At 49.3% G+C, this 19,118-nt stretch overlaps 1 protein-coding gene across 2 annotated transcripts in view; it reads left to right on the top strand.

Annotated features, from left to right (window-relative positions):
- Positions 1-19,118, top strand: part of GOLM1 (golgi membrane protein 1) — a 56,866-nt gene that overhangs the window by 20,167 nt on the left and 17,581 nt on the right. For both annotated transcript variants that reach the window (XM_047103006.1, XM_047103011.1), the window contains exons 4-5: positions 9,226-9,280; positions 12,815-12,917. In XM_047103006.1, the coding sequence (XP_046958962.1) occupies positions 9,226-9,280; positions 12,815-12,917 (158 nt within the window). The remainder of the gene's footprint in view (positions 1-9,225; positions 9,281-12,814; positions 12,918-19,118) is intronic.

Here is a 19,118-nt window from a genome sequence, read left to right as displayed (position 1 = left end):
GTTTTTGCACATCATTAAAAACCCAGAAACTCTTGGCTGATTATGCATTATTCTCTTAGCAGCGTTGAGGTGACCACCCCTTCCAGACGAGAATATTCTTCATAAATGTTTGCTGAAGGGAACTTTTGTAGACTCCCTTCATATCTAATTGGTACAGGTGACTGTGTTTTGAATAGGAAGATGCACATGTCACGTTCTGGTAATCCATTGTTGCCTCAGAAATTACCGCAAAACTTAGAGGTTTAAAACCTTGACAGCGTTTATTTTGCTCATCTGGGAGGGCTCAGCAGAAGATTGTCTCTGTTCCACATTTCTCTTTTTGGGTGCCCAAAGGCTCAAGGCAGAATCGCCTGAAGGTTCCCTCATTCGTATGTCTGGTGGTCAGTGACACAAGACCTCGGTGGGGTCAAGGCCACAATGCTTGCTTTTCCCACACGGCCGCTCAGCTTCCTTGAAGCCTGGAGGCTGGGTTCTCAGGGTGCTGTCCTGACAGTGAGGGAGGGGGTGGGCCTGGAGGAGGCCGTCACCTTCTGTGTTAGTTTCCGGGGGGCTGCCGCATAACAAGTTCACCCAAACCAGGCGTGGAGCAGTAAAACGTATCGTTTCCCGGTTCTGGAGGCTGGAAGCTCCACATCAAGGTGTTAGCAGGGCTGTGCCCCCTTGAAGGCTCTAGGGGTCTTCCTTAACCGCTTCTGGCCTCTGCCGTCTGTCGTCCCCAGGCTCTGCCTCCGTCCTCACCTGGCCATCTTCCCTTTGTGTCTCTGGAACTTTTGCCTCTTATCTTGAGTCCTGCTAACTTGGGCGCCATCCTCAGGACTTCATTTTATCCTGACTGTATCTGCATGGACCCCGTTTCTAAATAAGGTGATTCTTGGATTCCGGGTAGACATGAATTTTGGGGGTACACCGGCCAACCCACTGCCCCTTGTATTGGCTGCTTCAGAAGTCAGGAGGGTCACTGGCATTCCTAGGAGCATGTCGCTAGGGCCGGCCCACGTTGAAAAGGGCCGGAACTAGGCTCCACCTGTGGAACAGCGTCAAAGACCTTGGGGTCACGTTTCTAAGCCACCACAGTTTTGGTGAAATACTTTTATTTTTTTACAGGTGAATATATTTTTACATATCAAACAGGGTTTGGTTTTTTTTTTTTAATGTTTATTTGTTTGTTTTGAGAGAGAGAGGGAGAGGGAGGATCCCAAGCAGGCTCTGTGCTGTCAGTGTAGAGCCTGATGCGTGGCTTGAACTCACAAACTGTGAGATTGACCTGAGTTGAAATCAACAGTCGGATGCTTAACCAACTGAGGCACCCAGGTGCCCCTCAAACAGGTTAGGTGGTTTTTTTAAATGCTTATTTATTTTTGAGAGAGAGAGAGAGAGACAGAGTATGAGTGGGAGAGGGGCGGAGAGAGAGGGAGACACAGAATCCGAAGCAGGCTCCGGGTTCCGAGGTGTCAGCACAGAGCCTGACGTGGGGCTTGAACCCACAAACCGCAAGACCATGACCTGAGCCGAAGTCGGATGCTTATCCGGCTGAGCCACCCAGGCTCCCCTAAGAGTGACTTTCTAAAGAACAAGTGACTAATGTTGAGTCTGGTCATTTGTCCTACTTCAGAGTTTTCAGAGTGCTTTCACACACTGAGCACTTGTCATTGCTGGAAGTGCCCGTCCTTAGCTCTGAGCTGCAGGTACAGCCTGGGCCCTGGAGAGGTCATGCACTGGCTCTCGGGCCTGCATAGTGGCCTGGGGGGCTGGGCCCCGGCTGCTGGTGCTTTCCATCACCTGGGCTTTACCCTGCTGAATTTTCTTACAGCCTTCTGAGTGTTCCAGATTCTTCTCTCTGGGCCAGCTTTTCTTGTGCCCCTGAAAGCGTGGTGATGTTCTTCCAGAGAGGTGGTTTTCTTAGGGGACCAGAGTGGACTTGTCTTCGATTTTTATCCCCTTTTATTACTGTGATTGATGGAAGAATCAAGTGTTCTAGAACAGCTTTCCTGTTTTTAATCGCCGCTGATTTTCCATGTCTGTGCATCCATTCAGTATTTACTCTGCCAGGCGCTGGGCTTGTGCCCCTTGGTGGAATAGTCTGCGTCTGCTGTCTGCCTGTTGGGTGATGGAAAAAGATGAGTAAGTGGGTCTGTGAGGGCCAGTTGCAGACAGAGAAACCATTCTAGCGACGTTAAGCAGAGAGGGTTTAGTGCAGGGAAGTAGGTGCCTGCAGAAAAGTGGGAAGGGTCTGGAGGAGCATCTCATCCCGGGGTGGCCTCCCGGATGGCTGGACCAGGGGGCTGCCACTGCGGCCTTAGCCCAGAGCTGGGGGCACCCCGCTCCTTGCTCCATTCTGTACCTATAGCCCCCCAGCTGCACAGCATTTCAGTGTCAAGTGAGTGTATCCGACTGGAATCTAAATCCCATAGGGAATGAGTCTGGAAAATGTACTTTAGCGTTAGAGCCTCTGCTGTTCAGGAAGGCACACTAAAAGTTGTGTGCCGGAGACACGGAGGAGACGTTCCGCCGCCTCCTCCAGGCAGGCAGGGCACGGTGTCCACGTTCTGCACTGCATGAGCCGGGGAAGAGTCCCCTCCTGTCTCACCTGGCAGTGCCCTGTAACTGTGTCCCTCCCAGGGTGTGGGGAGGTGGGGGCAGCCCCTGGCGGCTGAGCATGGGGGGTGGGCAGCGTTGGGCAGATAGAGCAGAGACACCCCTTGAAGAAGGATCTTTTAACCACTCGGGAGCTTGGACTTGAGTTTGAGGATGGGAACCATCACATGGGTTAAGCTGTCAGTGGAACAAAGCTGCCAGCTCTCTGGGGGGGTTTGAAAGGCAGGTCCGGGGGCCTGGGGGGCCTGCTTGGAGCAGGGAGCAGGGCAGGGAAGAGGCAGAATGGAGGTGAGCAGCAGGGAGAGGCATCCACGGGCCCCGTGACAGGTGGGATGTGGAAAGGCCTGTGCAGGAGCAGTGGGAACGCCCAGGAAGGGAGTCCGTCAGAAATCTGTCTCCCTGGAGAAAGGGTCTATTTAGACTGTAAATTCTGTGGTTTGCTGGCTAGATGTGGCCTTCAGACAGCTTTGTAATTAAACTCGAGTAACTCATCTCCCACGTTAAAAAAGTGTGTGTTACGGGAAACCGCAGAATACGTGACCCTCCCACAGACTCCCTTTTCTGCACTGTCCCTGCATTGCAGCGGGCGTCCCCTCCCTCCCTCCCTCCCTCCTGCCCCCGTGGGAAGGGGCCTGGGATTGATTCCAGCAGAGGTGCGATGCAGAGTTGCGGGGGAGGACTGACAGGTGCGTTTTCTGTGCATCGCTCTCCTGTGTCTGTGGAGGTGCCGGCTCGGGACTTGGCTTCTTACCAGAAGGAGCATCTCCATCCTCCTTGCTGTGGCAGGTGTGGGGGGTGGCGGGCTTTCATCTGGCTGGAGACGTGGCATTGCTGGACCCCAGGTTCGCCTCCCAACTTCTTAACCCTGCACTGCAGGACAGTGAAATACGTGAAGAACATCTGACCTACCTCTTTGGCTTGACAAGTGGGGGTCTGGGAGTGGGTTCTGTGACCCCTTACACATCCTTTTTTATTTTCGCTCTAGTCCCCGAGTATCTGTGTGCACCTGTTTGCAAAAAGTCTGAATTTGCCAAGTTGTGGCCTTTCCCACAGGTGAGGGTGGAGAAGTTGTTCGATTCCCATTTGGGAACAAAAGAACTAATGCCCGCAGAAGGGGCCCAGCCCAGGGCTTCTGCCCCGCAGGGCCAGCGGGGGCGTTTCCTTGGCTGGTTAAGGAGCAGGGGGAATGCTCCACATCCCTGGTGCTGTCTGTGCTGCCTCGAGTGTTTGTCCTCCTCTGAACACAGAGATGGTGATCTCAGGCCCTGCCCTCCACCCGCACCCCCCTGTGGTATGCTTTTCTACCCCGGCAGGACTTCCCGGCTGCTGTCGGGAAGGGAGCGGGAAGAGCTGAAGGCTGGGTATGAGGAATGCAAGATGAAAGGGAGCAGCTCTAGGGGGAAGGGACTCAGAGTCTCTGGCAGCAGGCAGTTGCTGACAGAAGGATGCAGTTTTGTGGACTTAGCCTCAGTCAGTTGCTGGAGAAACATCAAGGAACCTTCTGGAGTTCCCAGGGCGTGTCCCGTTCAGGTCCTCCTGGGAGTTCTCTTTGACCCTGATTAAGTAGGTCCCTGCGTGGGTTTGACCTAAAAGGCAGTTGTGACAGGTGCTACGGGGGGGGGGGGGGGCGGGGGGGGCAGTCTCCTCCATTGGCCCCATCCCTCCCTCCTCCCCTCCTCCCCTCCTCCCCTCCTCCCCTCCTCCCCTCCTCTTCCTGGGGGTGGGCGTGGGCCAGAGTCTGCCCCTTCCTGGGGGTGGGCGTGGGCCAGAGTCTGTCCAAAGCCGCCCCCCCTTGCACGTCGTGCTTGTCACCACAGTGGAAAGTGGGCCTTTCTCTGCAGAGCCGGGGATACCTGGTGACCTGCCTGGGTTATTCTGGGCTCAGCCCTGTCCCCCCAGCCAGCTGGGGTGGGGGATGTTGTTCTTTCTTCACAACCGAGGACAGAAGACAGATGGCCATTCTGGGTGTAGACGGCAGCCGTGCCCTGCGCATAACTGGGTGTTTTCCCGGATGGGTGTGTTTCTTTTTTCCAAGCTTCACATAGAGTTTTGCTTAATCCCCCCACGACCTTCTCTCACAACTCCGTGGCTTGAGCCCATTCTCCTGCCCACCCACCTTCTGCCCTCCCGGCGGCCCCCGCTGACCGGGTCCTCCTGCTCGCTCTGCTGACTCTGACCCCTGGACCACACGTGCTCACCCCTGGTCTCCTGTTCACCCCCTGCCCACCCCTGCTTTCTGGCATCCATGCCCTTGCACGCTCGTTCCCTGCCTCATGCTCTTTCTGGGGTTTTGCTATTGTTTTTTATTGTGCTAAAATGTGCATGATATAAAATGACCATTTTAACCGTACTTAAACGCACAGTGCAGTGGCGTTAATTACGCTCACATTGCCGTGCACCCGTCACACCAGCCGCCTCCAGAGCTCTCTCATCTTCCCCGGTGAAGCTCTGTCCCCATTAAACACGAACACCCATCCCCCCACCCCACCGAGTCCTGGAAGTGGTGGTTTTACCTCCTGTCTCGGAGTCTGACTGCCCTGCACATCTCATAAGGGGGATCGTGTGGTGTTTGTCCTTTTGTGTCGGCTTCATTTCCCTCAGCGGAATGTCTGATACTCTCTGTCTCGGTCTGTTCCCATCCCCGCACCCACCCACGCACGGACGCTCACTCCTGTGCGCCTGCCGTCTGCTGGACCTTGAATAAGGTCCAGCTGCAGGTTCCTATACTTTCTGGTGTCCTGGGTCTATGCTTAGACCTAGCCTTTCTGAGGACCATCTTCTTTTTCACTGGGACTTAGCCCCTCTCTGCTGTGTCACATGTGCCTGCATCCCCTTCCCTCTGACTTATGCAGAAGGCCTGTCTGGGGAGCCGGGTGGCAGTGTGGAAGGCCCACCTTCGTGCCTCCGGGCCCACGCTCGTGCTGGACACCTGCTGCACATGCCGGGCAGGTGTGCTGAGTTCTGGAATTCTTCACGTGGCCCCTGGGCTGGAGGACAGCGTGCCTCCCAGAGGCCTGCCTCCCCCAGTATGTGGCCCACAGGGGCCGTGATGTGAGGTGGTTGGGGTTGCTGGTGACGTGAGTGGTGCTGCTGTGAGTGTGTAATCTTAGCCGAGCACCATAAATAAGTAATTGGTGCTTCTTTGCCATTGGACTCACTCTCTGCCCTCCCTCCTTTCTTTCTTTTTAAAAATTTTTATTATTTTTAATAAGAAGAAATTTTATTTGAGAGAGAGAGAGAGAGCAAGGGAGGGGCAGAGGGAGGAAGAGAGAGAGAATCCCAAGCAGGTCTTCATGCCCAGCCCGGTGTGGGGCTCAAACCCAAGACCCTGGGGCCATGACCTGAGCCCAAATCAAGTGTCAGTGGCTCAACTGACTGAGCCACCCAGGTGCTGCTCAAAGCAGATTATTTTAATGAGCCAAACAAATGCAGCAGAGGTCACCTTTTCTCATTTATTACATGATCCGCATCATACTTGCAGCAAGCTTTCCCAAAGTTATGATTTTTAAAAGTTATTTATGTCTTACGGAGCTTTTAGAGTAATAGAATTTACTGTCAAATTACTACTTTGAAAATTTACTATGAAATGTTGAGCTTTTTTTTTAGGAATCTAATGTAGAAATAATTTAATCACATGTACTCATTTCTCAGAATAGAATGGTTATGATTAATTTGTACGTGGGTGATTCATCTGAAGGCCTTCCGAGTTCAGTTTCCAGTTACACTCTGGTGGCACTTCCTGCCTCCTCGCCTGCTGCTGAGTGTCCCAGGGGACAGTCCACACACACACACACACACACACACACACACACTCTCTCTCTCTCTCTCTCTCTCTCTCTCTCTCTCTCTCTGCAGGAAGCCAGTCAGTACCAAAATGGGAAAAACAGTTGGATTGTTTGGAGTAGCATATGTAATTCATTTAAAAATAATATTGTTTAATGCAGATTTTTTTCTTCGTATTGAATCTCCAAAAAGCTAGAAGCATTTTCATGGTTTCCTGAAAATGATTTAAGGAGATTTTCAATAAATATAAAACTGCACATAAAATATCTTGATGGTGTTTTATGGCTCTTTGCTCATTTACTTCAGCAGAGACTGTACTTTTCCATGCATCACTAAGCAGGCGGGGGAAGAGAACTAAAATGTATTTTCTTTGGAAGAGTAGAGTCACATGAGACGCAGAGATCTCAGGTACTTTGACCACAGCAGTTCCTAAACTTTCCTCACCCCTCAGGTAGTTGCAGACTCCACCGTGGATTTCTTGGAGTGGGTCCAAGGAGAGCGAGTGGAGAAGGAGTGAGTGAAAATGCCATAATTTTTATAGAAATGGTTTAGCCAGGAGCAATCTGCTTTTGAAGATCATCAGAGTGCAGTCTCTTAAGTGCCCCTTTTCTTTCTCTGTTTTTTTTTTTTAATGTTTATTTTTGAGAGAGAGCAAGACAGCAAGTGAGCGGGGAGGGGCAGAGAGAGAGGGAGACACAGAATCTGAAGCAGGCTCCCGGCTCCAAGTTGTCAGCACAGAGCTCGACGTGGGGCTCTAATTCACGAACCGTGAGATCGTGACCAGAGCTGAAGTTGGATGCTCAACCGACTGAGCCACCCAAGCGCCCCTCTTTCTTTGTTTTGTGTCAGCCCTGCTGGTGGGAGTGAAGGTGGTTTCCATGCATGTGCCAGGGGGGGATGTTCAAGTGTACATTTCCACTGTTGTGCAGCTGAACTCTCACCCTCACCTTGCAGCACAGGGACTCTGGACCCATTAATTGCTAATGCCCCTCCCCTCTGCCAGCCCCAGGGAGACCATCTTTCTTCTTTCTGTTTCTGTTACCGCCCTGGACACAGCACATGAATGGAATGCAACCATATATGTCCTTTGGCGGCTGGCTGATTTTGCTTTGCATGATGTCCTCCAGGTTCTCCCATGTTGCGACAGCATATGACAGTCCCTTTTTTTTTTCAAGGCTGCATGATATTCCCTTGGATGTAGATGCCACATTTTCTGTATCCAGTCGTCTGTTGAGGGTGGCTTGCTTCTAGCTCTTAGCGGTTGTAAATAGCGCTGCCGTGAACACGGGGGTGGAGATAACTCTTCAAGATTCTGCTTTAAGTTCTTTTGGCTGTAGATTTAGAAGTGGGACTGCAGCAGCGATCCTGTGGTCATCTTTCATGTCTGCAGCCGAACTTGGGAAAGCCTTAGCTGAGCTGTGCAACTCTGACTCCCTGCTGTGAGAGCCGCCCCCTCCCCCCCTTCTCTGCCTGCCAACTTGCCACTCAGGGCTCTCTTCTCTCCCCCACCCGCCAGAATATCTACAAACACCTCTCTGGATGATCTCTCCCAGAGAGATTAATTGTCCAGATACCATCACTGTGACTTCCTTCCTGTTGTGCCAGGAAATGTTCTGTTGGCCTCAGAGCTCCCAAAATAAACACGATTCGTTTGGCCACATTTCGTTTCTGGGAGCACACCCCTGTACTCCAGAAAGCCCCGTACAAGCCAACGGAAGAGTAGGGGCTGGACAGAGGTCCGGGAGGAAGCTAGAAGCAGCGGGTGGCCTGGTTGTCATTGTCCACCAGTGAGCGGGAACGGGGCAGACACGCGTCTCTCCAGCCTGCCCGGTGTGCGAGTGGGAGTTTGCAGACTTCGTTGATTGTAACGAGGCAGGAAATGTTCACGTGACCGTCTGACGCACAGCTAAGTGTGTGTGCAAAACAACACCTACCTGTGTAAGGTGCTCTACCATTTAATATTTTAGTCTCCTCTTCTTCAGGTTTTTAGTTGCTTTTAGCACTGGGCACAGCCCACAAGCCTGGTATCCTGCTGGGGGTTTAGATCCCGATTTGGCTAGTAGTGACCACCAGCTTGCTTTCTGGATCAGGCCTGCCGGAGCTGAGGGTTAGGCTTTGCGTGTTTGCTGTGAAGAAAGCCTCGTGGCCTTGAGGCTCTTAAGCAGTCTGTGCCTCAGTTTCCTGTCCTTTAAAACGGGATCCTCTGCTGGCTACCTCTTGAACCTGGCGTGGAGAGCAAGCGAGTGAGCAGACAGGGAGAGCTCAGAAGGGCGGCTGGTGAAAGCAGTCAGCCGCTCTCAGTCACGGGCTGCTTGTCACGTTATACTCCACACTCCTTCCCTCACTTTTTCCTTGGTTTTCACTGTTCTCCTGAGTCCTGGGTTGTTTCTTCCTCCTCTGTTTTCAGCCTCCCCAGTTTGGTGTAAGCCCTGTGAACCCTCTGTCCCGCCCACCCCCCACCTCGGGTGTAGGGAGCCCTTCCTCTCCTCTGCCCACTGTGGTCTGACTTGTGTCTGCACCTGGGCTCCCCCAGAGAGAGTCCGAAGTTCATGGAGGGGAGCACGTTGTGGGGCCCAGGTGTAGCTGGAGGATCCGTTTACCCCTTGCTCTGGTTACAGGCTGTTGTTCAGAAAGCAAACCTCCCAACGTGTGAGCTCCTTTTCTGGCTGCAGCACCGTCCGAGTGCCCAGCCAGAGGGCTGTGCCGGATCCCTCCCGACAGCTGCTGGGAGGTGGGGGATGGGGGTGGGGGGGCACCGCCCCCTTTTTTCCAGTAGGAACATCTTATCAAGGCTCTTCTAAGTTGTTAGGTTGTGTGTGTTTCATATTGTGTTTATCTTCCTTGCAGGCGGTTTTAGTGAATAATATCACCACAGGTGAGAAGCTCATCAGAACCCTGCAAGGTGAGTTCTAATCCCCTTCTTTTTTTTTTTTTTTAATTTTTTTTTTTTCAACGTTTTTATTTATTTTTGGGACAGAGAGAGACAGAGCATGAACGGGGGAGGGGCAGAGAGAGAGGGAGACACAGAATGGGAAACAGGCTCCAGGCTCTGAGCCATCAGCCCAGAGCCTGACGCGGGGCTCGAACTCACGGACCGCGAGATCGTGACCTGGCTGAAGTCGGACGCTCAACCGACTGCGCCACCCAGGCGCCCCTAATCCCCTTCTTTATACCAGACATTAGATCTTTTAGGAAAAGCCCATCTTTCCTCTTGTCCCTTTGTGGCGACTCCCATTCTAATCTAATGGGTAGGATCACAAGTGATCAAGTAATCTGGTTTTTTTGTTGTTGTTGTTTGTTTATTTAAATGTTTATTTTTGAGAGGGGGGCAGGGGGGAGGGGCAGAATGAGAGGGAGGACAGAGGATCCAAAGCAGGCTCTGGGCTGACAGCAGAGAGCCCAGTGCAGGGTTCAAACTCATGGACTGTAAGATCATGACCTGAGCCAAAGTCAGATGCTTAACTGACTGAGCCATCCCGGTGCCCCAAATTGAGTAATCTTTGGTATATTCTTTTTGCTAAACTACAGTTCCTTAAAGAACTTTTCTTTTTAAAAACATTGTTGAACGCATTACAAGGTGTTATTGTTGTAAGAATTTTTTTTTACCTCAATACCCAGGGTTCTTTGTCTCCCCACTTCAAAGAATGAGGAGGTGGACACAAAATGAGCAGCGGGCAAAGTTTGTTAAAGTGTAAGATCAGAAAGGAAGAATAGTATGAAAGCTCTCTTTGCAGAGAGAGGGCATTCAAAAGTGAATGCTTGAAGACTGTAGGCGAGGGTCCTTGTTTCATAAGGTTCTGGTCACACCGCCCCATCCCTTCCCCATTATTCCTTCTCAGGTCCTACCCTTACTTACTGGGTAGCTCTCTGTGCTGGGTTGTCCATTCCTGATTGGCTCGTTTGGGGGGGGGCATCTGTGGCCGTCCATTCCCGATTGGCTCATTCTCATCGTGAGGACCGTTCCTTGTGGGTCATACGTTTTAAGGTCTACTTGTTTTCAGTTAGGTCTTTCGTCAAATTCCTGAGGGAACCTGCGGGGGGGGGAGTAGGTGGTGTCTGTTACATTCTTAAGGGGAACCTGACGCCCATGGGGGTTTGCTGTGGTCAGACCCTCCCAGCATTGTTCCAAACTATGTGTTTTTCCCCACCCAGGGACCTCACATCCTAACTTTTTCCTTTCTGCCTACTGAATCCTGTCTATTCCTATCATGTTATGTACACAAGAATTCAGATTCTCACCTTTTGATAGGTTAACAAGTATATAGAACAGATCACCTTTCATACATATGTGATATATATGGCATGTGATATGTATAATATATATGGTATATATAGGATTTCTTTTAATGGGGCCACCCCCAATTCAGAGTTTCTTTATGAAAATTGTAAAAATGATGCAGCCCAATTCCATTTCTTTGCTGCCCTGATTCAGCTTGGCAGTCAAGGCCGGTTTTCTGTCAGGCCCTAGGAAGCAGCAGTGTGGGTAGTAGTGGGGTGAGCCCCTCTGTGCTTGGCTCCCCCTTCTGCTGGGACTGGGGGCCCACAGCCCACATGGCCACAAGACAAGCCTGGGGAAGATCACAGAGCACTGGGTCCCACGAGGGCCGGCCTTTGCCGTGGGTAGGAAACTACTCCCAGCCGCCCGAGCCTCAGTTCCGCCTCTGCACGGGAAGGTTCATCTGGAGCCACAGTATCCAGAGTGGTGGCCACGAGCCGTGTGGCCAATGAACACCTGAAATGTGGCTCATGGGAAGGGACAGAAGTTTACATTTTTGTTTAATTTTCAGCAATTTAAGTTTAAAACTGAAACTTGACTCCGTTATTGGGAACGTTAAGTGTTTGGGGGGCAGCTTGGGTATACATCAGTCTACTTTTCCAGGGTAGATTCTGTGAAAGCTCACTTCAGATCATGAATTCCCAGTGCACATTTAACGTCTGCATGGGGACGTGCTGTAATTGTCCACACCAGATTTCAAAGACAACGTGAAGGAGAGAATATAAAATATTCATAATTTTTTATATTCATTCTGTGTTGGCATGATAATGTTGCATCGCTGTTGGGTTAGATCAGGTGGTTTATTAAAGTTAATGCTACATCTGGTTTAGTTCTTAAAACTGTGGTTTACTGACGTGGCTTGCATCGTAGTTCTGTTGGACAGGGCTGGTCTAGAATTCTAGTTCCGGCTCTGCTTCTAAGGATCTGAGTAGGAGAGACGCAAGGTCACGTGGAGTTCAGTGGGTTACTTGACTGCCGGGGCCTTTGCAGAGTTTCCTTGTCTTGTCTGGCCTTTTGAGATTCATCCATGCTGTGGATGTCAGTATTTTTATTCCTTTTTTTGCCAAGCAGTGTTCCCTTGCCCCATACTTGGTTTGATTATGGGAATTTTTTTTCTTAAGTGAGGTTTCCTGAGGTGTGATTTACTCAATAAAGTGTACCCTTTTGTAGGGTTCTTTGCGTCCCCTGGACCACTACGGTTGAGACCAGGCCCTGTCCCTCCAGGAGGTGCCCCCTAACCCTTTGTGGTCAATCGCCTGCCTCAGCCATCTGCTGGGTGGTTCTACAAACCCTGCAGTTTGAACTCTTGGAACATGTCCTAGCAATGCTTGTGAGATGGATCGTTGTTGCTGTGTGTTTCGGCATTTCGTGGAATCCTTAGCTTTTATTTAATTTTATTTCCCCCCTGGAGAGCCCTGTAGATACGGGGTTATGAGGACAGACTTCCAGGATGCGGGTGTGTGTCCAGGGCCGTGTCCCGGACCCTGGTGGCAGCCATCTGGCCACTCTGCTGTCACCTTCGTGGCAGCTTCTCTTTCCCGCTCAGCCTGGCCCTTTGTCAGCTGCTGCTTTTTCTGCAAGGCTTTTAGGAGCCCAAGGTCAGGGCAGCAGGGATGGGCTGGTGCATTTCCTCAAGGAAAGCTGCTGTTTCCCAGACGGGGTTTGGGTGGTTAAAGGAACACAGGCCTCAGGAAATTGCTGGTATGGGTGAGTCACAGGAGGGGCCGCTGGCAGGAGCCTGGTGGCTGAGGTTGGGGTCCTCCATGAGGGACTGCTTCTCTGAGCAGATGTCCAAATCAGTGTTTCACAGGCTGGATGAGTCTGCTGCAGGCCAGGGGACACAGTGGCATGTGTCACCTTGTGGGACAGCTCGTAGGATGTCTAAAAAAGAAACAAGTGAATAGGACCCCCTGACGCTTTTGAAGGGCCAGAGGTCAGGAAGGAGATTTAAGTGAGAGGTTTGGAAAAGAACCTAGGTGCAGATTTGGGTCGGGTTGCTGATTGCCAGGGCTCCTCCATGGTTCTGGAATGTTCTGAACCCTCTCTCCTTCCCTCCTTACTCTCCTGTGTGCCACCGCCCACTGCGTTCTGATGTGTCTGCTGTTGTCACGATGGCTGTGCCTGTGACCTGCGCGATTCTGGGTCCTCCTCTTGGCTCAGACCAGTTAAAGGCCCTGCAGAAGAATTATGGCAGGCTGCAGCAGGGTGTTCTCCAGTTTCAGAGGAACCAGACCAACCTGGAGAGGAAGTTCTCCTACGACCTGTAAGTGCGTCTCTACATCTAGTGCGCACCCCTCGGGGGCTGGTGTGTTCTGAGCAAGGGGGCGGGCGGTGGGCATAAGCTGGGCTCTCCCTTCCCGTCATGGAGCACACAGGCTCTGCGGGAGGTCCAGTCCTTCCAGGGGAGTCCTTTAGAACAATGTGCTTTATTACTTAAGCGTGAGCAGTGCCTCAGAAAGCTGTGGAAAAGCCGGTGGCTCATAATACAAAGTAAACAAGAGGGCGGTGCTCCTTAGAAAGAAATGACTTTGTCAACACACTTTTTTTTTTTATAACATATTTTTTTAATGTTTATTTAAAAAAAAATTTTAACATTTATTTATTTTTGAGAAACAGAGAGAGACAGAGCATGAGCAGGAGAGGGGCAGAGAGAGGGGGACTCAGAACCTGAAGCAGGCTCCAGGCTCCGAGCTGTCAGCACAGAGCCCAACGCGGGGCTCTAACTCACAAACTGCAAGATCCTGACCTGAACTGGAGTCAGACGCTCAACTGACTGAGCCACCCAGGCGCCCTGAATGTTTGTTTATTTTGGGGGAGAGAGAGACAGAAAGAAATCATGGGTGGGGGAGGGGCAGAGAGAGAGGAAGAGAGAGAATCCTGAGGAGGCCCGGGGAGCGAACCCACAAACTGTGAGCTCATGACCTGAGCGGAAACCAGGAGTTGGCTTAACCGACTGCGCCACCCAGGCACCCCCTTATCAACATACTTTGTGAAGTTACATTAAGTTTTAAAGTGCAGGTGTACTGGTGGTTAAGTTAATAATCGAAAGCCTTTAAAAACATTTTCCTGAAGTGCTCAGATGTGTCCCAAGTCCATCTCCTAGACTGAATGGCACTTTGGCATAGTATCAGTGATTTGTTTCTGGGTGTCGGCATTGTGGACGTTCTGTTTCTGTGAGATTTTAGTGTCTTTCTGAATTTCTGCAGTGACAATGGAATACTTTTATTTTTCAGCTTTACTGAAGTATGATGATCATTATGTGAATGTAAGGAATAAAGTGTGATATTTTGATATGCCTGTACCTTGTGAAATGATGTCCCAAATCAAGCTAGTTAACGATTCCTCATCCTTCTGTGTGTGTGTGTGTGTGTGTGTGTGTGTGTGGTGAGAACACTTACAATCTTCACTCTCGGCAAGTTCCAGGCGTACAGTACGGTATTAGTCACCACAGCCCCCATGCTGTCTGTCCTGTCTCCAGTTATGACAGTCTGTTTTAAGCAGATGACTTCCATTGCGTACAAAAACCCTACACTTTTACTTCTCAGAGTATTTTTATGATCACAACAAAATGATCAACTTCTAGAAAGTTAGCTAGACCCCATAGTAGGATAGTATAAACCAACTTAGAGACTGGAGAGTAAGTTGTAGTCTGTGTATTTTTTCCCAATAAAGGCAGAATAATTCCAGTACAGGGGGTCTGGGATTCACAGGCAACCAGCCACCTAGGAGCCTGGTCCTCTCTTCCATTTGCTGACTTCTCCCTAGTCCGTGTTCGAGGTCATACAAATTTTTCATGTAATTGTAGTCACCAGTAGCATTTTAAAATCATTTTTTCCACTTACTTGCATTAGGTATAAATAAAAGTCTGTACTGCTCCAAAATGTTGTATCGTTAAAAATGGCTGGTTAATATTCTATGATGTGGGGGCACCAAATTTAATTCACGATTTGCCTGTTTGGATATTTAGGTTACTTCTAAGTTTTGGTTGTTATAACAAGCTTGACATCAATACGTATAACTTTAAAAAATTATTATTTTGGATTATTTCCTTCTAAAAAGGACTCACCTGTAGGTTTAGTGTTTTATAAATTGCCAAGTTGCCTTCTGAATAAGGTTCTTCACACCACTGCGCTCTTTAGGATTCTGAAGTCCTTCCGAAAGATTGCCCCCCCCCAAAGCAATTTTTTCCTGATCACTTTAAAACCAACTAAACTAAACTAAAACCAACTAAACTAAAACCAGGAAGCCCCAACTACATAAATATTCAGAGGACCTGCACCAACAGTCAATACAAAGGAAACATAATTCGAAAATATGCATATGAGTTGCCTGGGTGGCTCAGTCAGTTAAGCATCTGACTCTCGATTTCAGCTCAGGTCACAATCTCATGGTTCATGGGATTGAGCCCTGAATTGGGCTTTGTGCTGATGGTGCAAAGCCTGCTTGAGATTCTCTCTCTCTCTCTCTCTCTCTCTCTCTCTCTTTCTCTTTCTCCCTCTCTGAAAATAAATACACATTAAAAAATACACGTATGGAAACTTACTCAGCTAGGCCAGTGGTTCTTAATTTTAGATGGCAATTCTGCTCCCAGGAGACCTTTGGCAATGTCCGAGGACCTGATGCTGAGCATCCTATGATGCACAGGGTGGGCCCCACAACAGCATCTTTTTTCTGGCCCCAAACACTAGTAGTGCTCAGCAGAGAAACCCTGAGTTAGGCTAGTAATCAACAAGATGCATTCAGACAGAAGTGAAGACTGCCCCAGTCTTATTATTCATCCTTAAAAGATACCCTAATGCACATTTTCCATCCATTGATTGAAATAGGATAAGCCATTAATGGCCTCACTTGATAAATGTTGACCCAGATGAGGTTGGCCCAGCCGGAAATCAGAAATCAGCCAGGCCCGGGGAATGGGGAGGGCAGCTCTGCTCCCCATGGAGGAGCAGACAGTGAGCACAATGGCTGTGTGTGTTGGCCTCACTTTTTTTCTCTTAGGAGGTCGGAAGCTAGATTGCAGCTCTTTCTAGCTGACCTCATATATTGCAGTGGTTGTGCCCAGAGCCTTGTCCCAGATACAGCAGGTTTCGTGGGGATGACGTTTGTGGAATGCTGGAAGCTAGAATGAGTTACTCTTAATTTCTTTGAAATACAGACCCATTCTGAGAATCTGATAAAAAGTTACGGGCACCTTGTGAGCCATATATTCAAAGTTGTGCATTCAGTTCGTGGGACACCTGAAGCATACCTTCACCCCCTGTGAAGACACCCTGTCTGGCCTAAACCTTTTATAGAAGGCAGTCCTGGCAGTGAAAAAGCTGACAGCAAGGCCAGGGTTCCTGATGCACAAGTTAATATTCTTTCTTTAGGATCAGAGGCGGCCCGCATCCCCACTTCTCACGCCTGCACCTGTGGCAGACATCACTAAGCGATCACTGTATTGATCCACACACTGCTTTGCAGGCTCTCTCCCCAGAGCACTTAGGGTTGCTTTCTCACATGAACTGCTTGTGATCTCATCTCCACGCCATGAGGAAATAGTTTGCAAAAGCTACTGCTGGAATGCAACAGCACTAGTCGGATGATCAGTGCCCTGGATGATCGGGTGACCTGCCTTGATAGATCCCTGTACCGTGTACATTCCATTTACAGCGACTCCACCCGTTAACAATAATCACTGGTGGTCGAGTCCTGTGTCTCTCTCCTTTTAGCTCTAGTTAATGACTGAATGTTCACCACATGCGTGGAAGAGCAAGCTTACCCGAGGCCTTCAGGAAGTAACACTGTCACAGTCCATATGACCTGCGACTTAGAATTGGAGCTTCAATCTGAGGTTGTTCCCTTAATGCTGTTGAGCTGGAATGTGGAAAGCTGACCTTCATCCACAAGGCTGGGAGAGAGAGGCTCTTTGTACTTGATTTTGGCAGGGCTGAGAGCAGGTGAAAACAGTACATTGTTTCCCATTGGTAGGTTTTTAAAGGCTCAGGAATGGCTGTGCACCTGTTCACTTGCTTCTGGGATAACGTCTGATAACAGTGAATTGGAATGGTTAGTACTTTGAGGACAGAGATATCTCTTTTTGTTCTCTGTGTTGAAGCTGCTGGTCTACCACCAGGGACTCATGTGTTTGTAAGAATTTTATTTAAATGAATTTTTCAACAAGCCTTCTCTTGTTCTGTAAGCTGTCCAAGGTCAGGAAGTCTGGCTTTCATTGATGCCCTTCTCTCCCTGTGGGTCATTGAGAGCCACTCAGTCCTTTGAACTGAAGGGCACATTACAGGAGTTCCAGGCTAAGTGCACCCATACCTGGCTCCGAAAGGCCTGTGACTCAGAAGAGGTGGCCGTGTCATAGAGGTCTGGCACAGAGCCAGGAAACCCCAAGTCCCTTCTGGGTTCAGTCTTGTCACTTTCTGTCATCTGGCTCTGGTCAGTGTCAGACTTTCAGATCACCTCCCAGCTTCCTTATTTGTACAAGTGGGTAATTCTCCCATCACTTTTCAACCCTGACACACAAGTTACTCTGAAAATAAATCCTATGCAGAAAGCTAACTGTGATGCTTCAGAATGTCTTAGCTAAATAGGGGCTCAGTCTGAATTAGATTATATGTTCCAACAACAACTCTCTGACACCAGCTGGGTGGGTGTCCTCCAGCTCAGTTCATTTTTATTTTTATTTTTTAAAAATAAATCTTCAATTTTGGAACAGTTTTAGGCTTACATTGTTGCCACAGAGAGTTCCTGTAAACCGCAGAGCCATTTTCTGTATTGTTAACACTCCTACATGGATGTGGTGTACTTGTCACAATTAATTAGCCAGTGTGGATACATTATTATTAACTAAGGTTCATACTTCATCCACGTTTCCTCAGTTTATCCCTGATGTCCTTTTTCTTTTCCAGGATCCCCCATTAACATTTATTCACCATGTTTCCTTAGAGTCCTCTTGCCTATGACAGTTTCTCAGACTTACTTTTTATAATATTGATAGGAATACTGGTCAGGTATTTTGTAGAACAATTTCCAGTGGGCTTTATCTGGTGTTTTTCTCATGGTTAAACTGGGGCAACACATTTCCAGGGGAAGGCCACCGAAGTAAAGTGCTGCTTCCATCAGCCTGGTATCAAGGGGACTTACTGTCCATAGGGCTTGTCACTCTTGTTAATCTTTACCTTACCGTCGTGGGGTCTATCAGGCTTCTTCACCGTAAACTTACTGTTACTTCGCCCTCTGTGCTGCCGTCTTAGGAAGTCAGTGTGCATAGCCTACACTTGAAGATTGGGGTGTTACGCTCCATTTCCCCTAAGGGCAGGGTGTCTACATAAGCTATTTGAAATTTTCCTGCACAGGAGATCTGGCCCTTCTTCTTACATATCTAATTATTTATATCAGTGTGGACTTAGGAATATCTATTTTATACCTTGGGTTATAATCCACTACTATTTTATTTTTTGCTCACATTGTTCCAGTTTTTTTTTTTTTTTAATTTTTTTTTTTCAATGTTTATTTTCGGGACAGAGAGAGACAGAGCATGAACGGGAGAGGGGCAGAGAGGGAGGGAGACACAGAATCGGAAACAGGCTCCAGGCTCTGAGCCATCAGCCCAGAGCCTGACGCGGGGCTCGAACTCACGGACCGCGAGATCATGACCTGGTTGAAGTCGGACGCTTAACCGACTGCGCCACCCAGGCGCCCCACATTGTTCCAGTTTTGATCATACTCCCAGCAGTGTGCCCCGCCCCCTTTTTGAGCACTCCGTGACATTCTGGCACCAGAAGACGCTCCAGACTCATCTTCTGTGTATCCTAGAATCACTCAATCAACCATTTCTCTGAGGAGCTCCTGGTTGCTTTTTAGTTGGAGAGTGGTGCTAAGAAGCCAAGATCTGGGGACTGGGTGTGTTTGTTGCTGCTGGGGTGGTGGTGTTTCTGGGCCCTATCAGCTACAGAGTAGAGAGACCTGTGTGTGTGTGTACTAACCTGGGTTATATGCAGACATTGATAAATGTTTCTGTATGTTTCCAGCTGTATTCATATTAAACCAAGCATGAATTCATGCCGGTGTCTCCAATTCTAACCCTTTTAAGTTAATATAATAGTATATAATTGAATATGTTCTCAACTTGGGACTGAATGCAATCATTAATATTTTGTGGCTCAAAATATTTTTGAAACTGCCTATGGAAAAGACTGGCCATTGCTTCTCTAAATCTGTTATTTTTTTATCCCCCAATGTAATTCTGCATTCCTAACCCTCCTTTCAGTTAAGTATGGCCCAGTGACTACATTCTGGCCAGTGGGGAAAGGTAGTGGTAGCGTGGGACTGTAGGAAGGCTTCTGAAGGTGAGGACAGTCCACCACACCCTCCTCTCCTTTCCCTTTCCTCTTCATTTCTTCCTGCTGCCTGGGACTCACACAAGAAGGCTTGGACTCTTCACGGACACCCTCTGACATCACCCCATGGGGAG

This window comes from Lynx rufus, unplaced genomic scaffold (genome assembly GCF_022079265.1).
Source record: "Lynx rufus isolate CCGP_SWC_20201006 ecotype Redwood Valley unplaced genomic scaffold, mLynRuf1.p SCAF_10, whole genome shotgun sequence".
NCBI classification, from domain to species: domain Eukaryota; kingdom Metazoa; phylum Chordata; class Mammalia; order Carnivora; family Felidae; genus Lynx; species Lynx rufus.
Note: the sequence above shows the minus strand (reverse complement) of the source record. Positions and strands in the feature narration are given on the sequence as shown.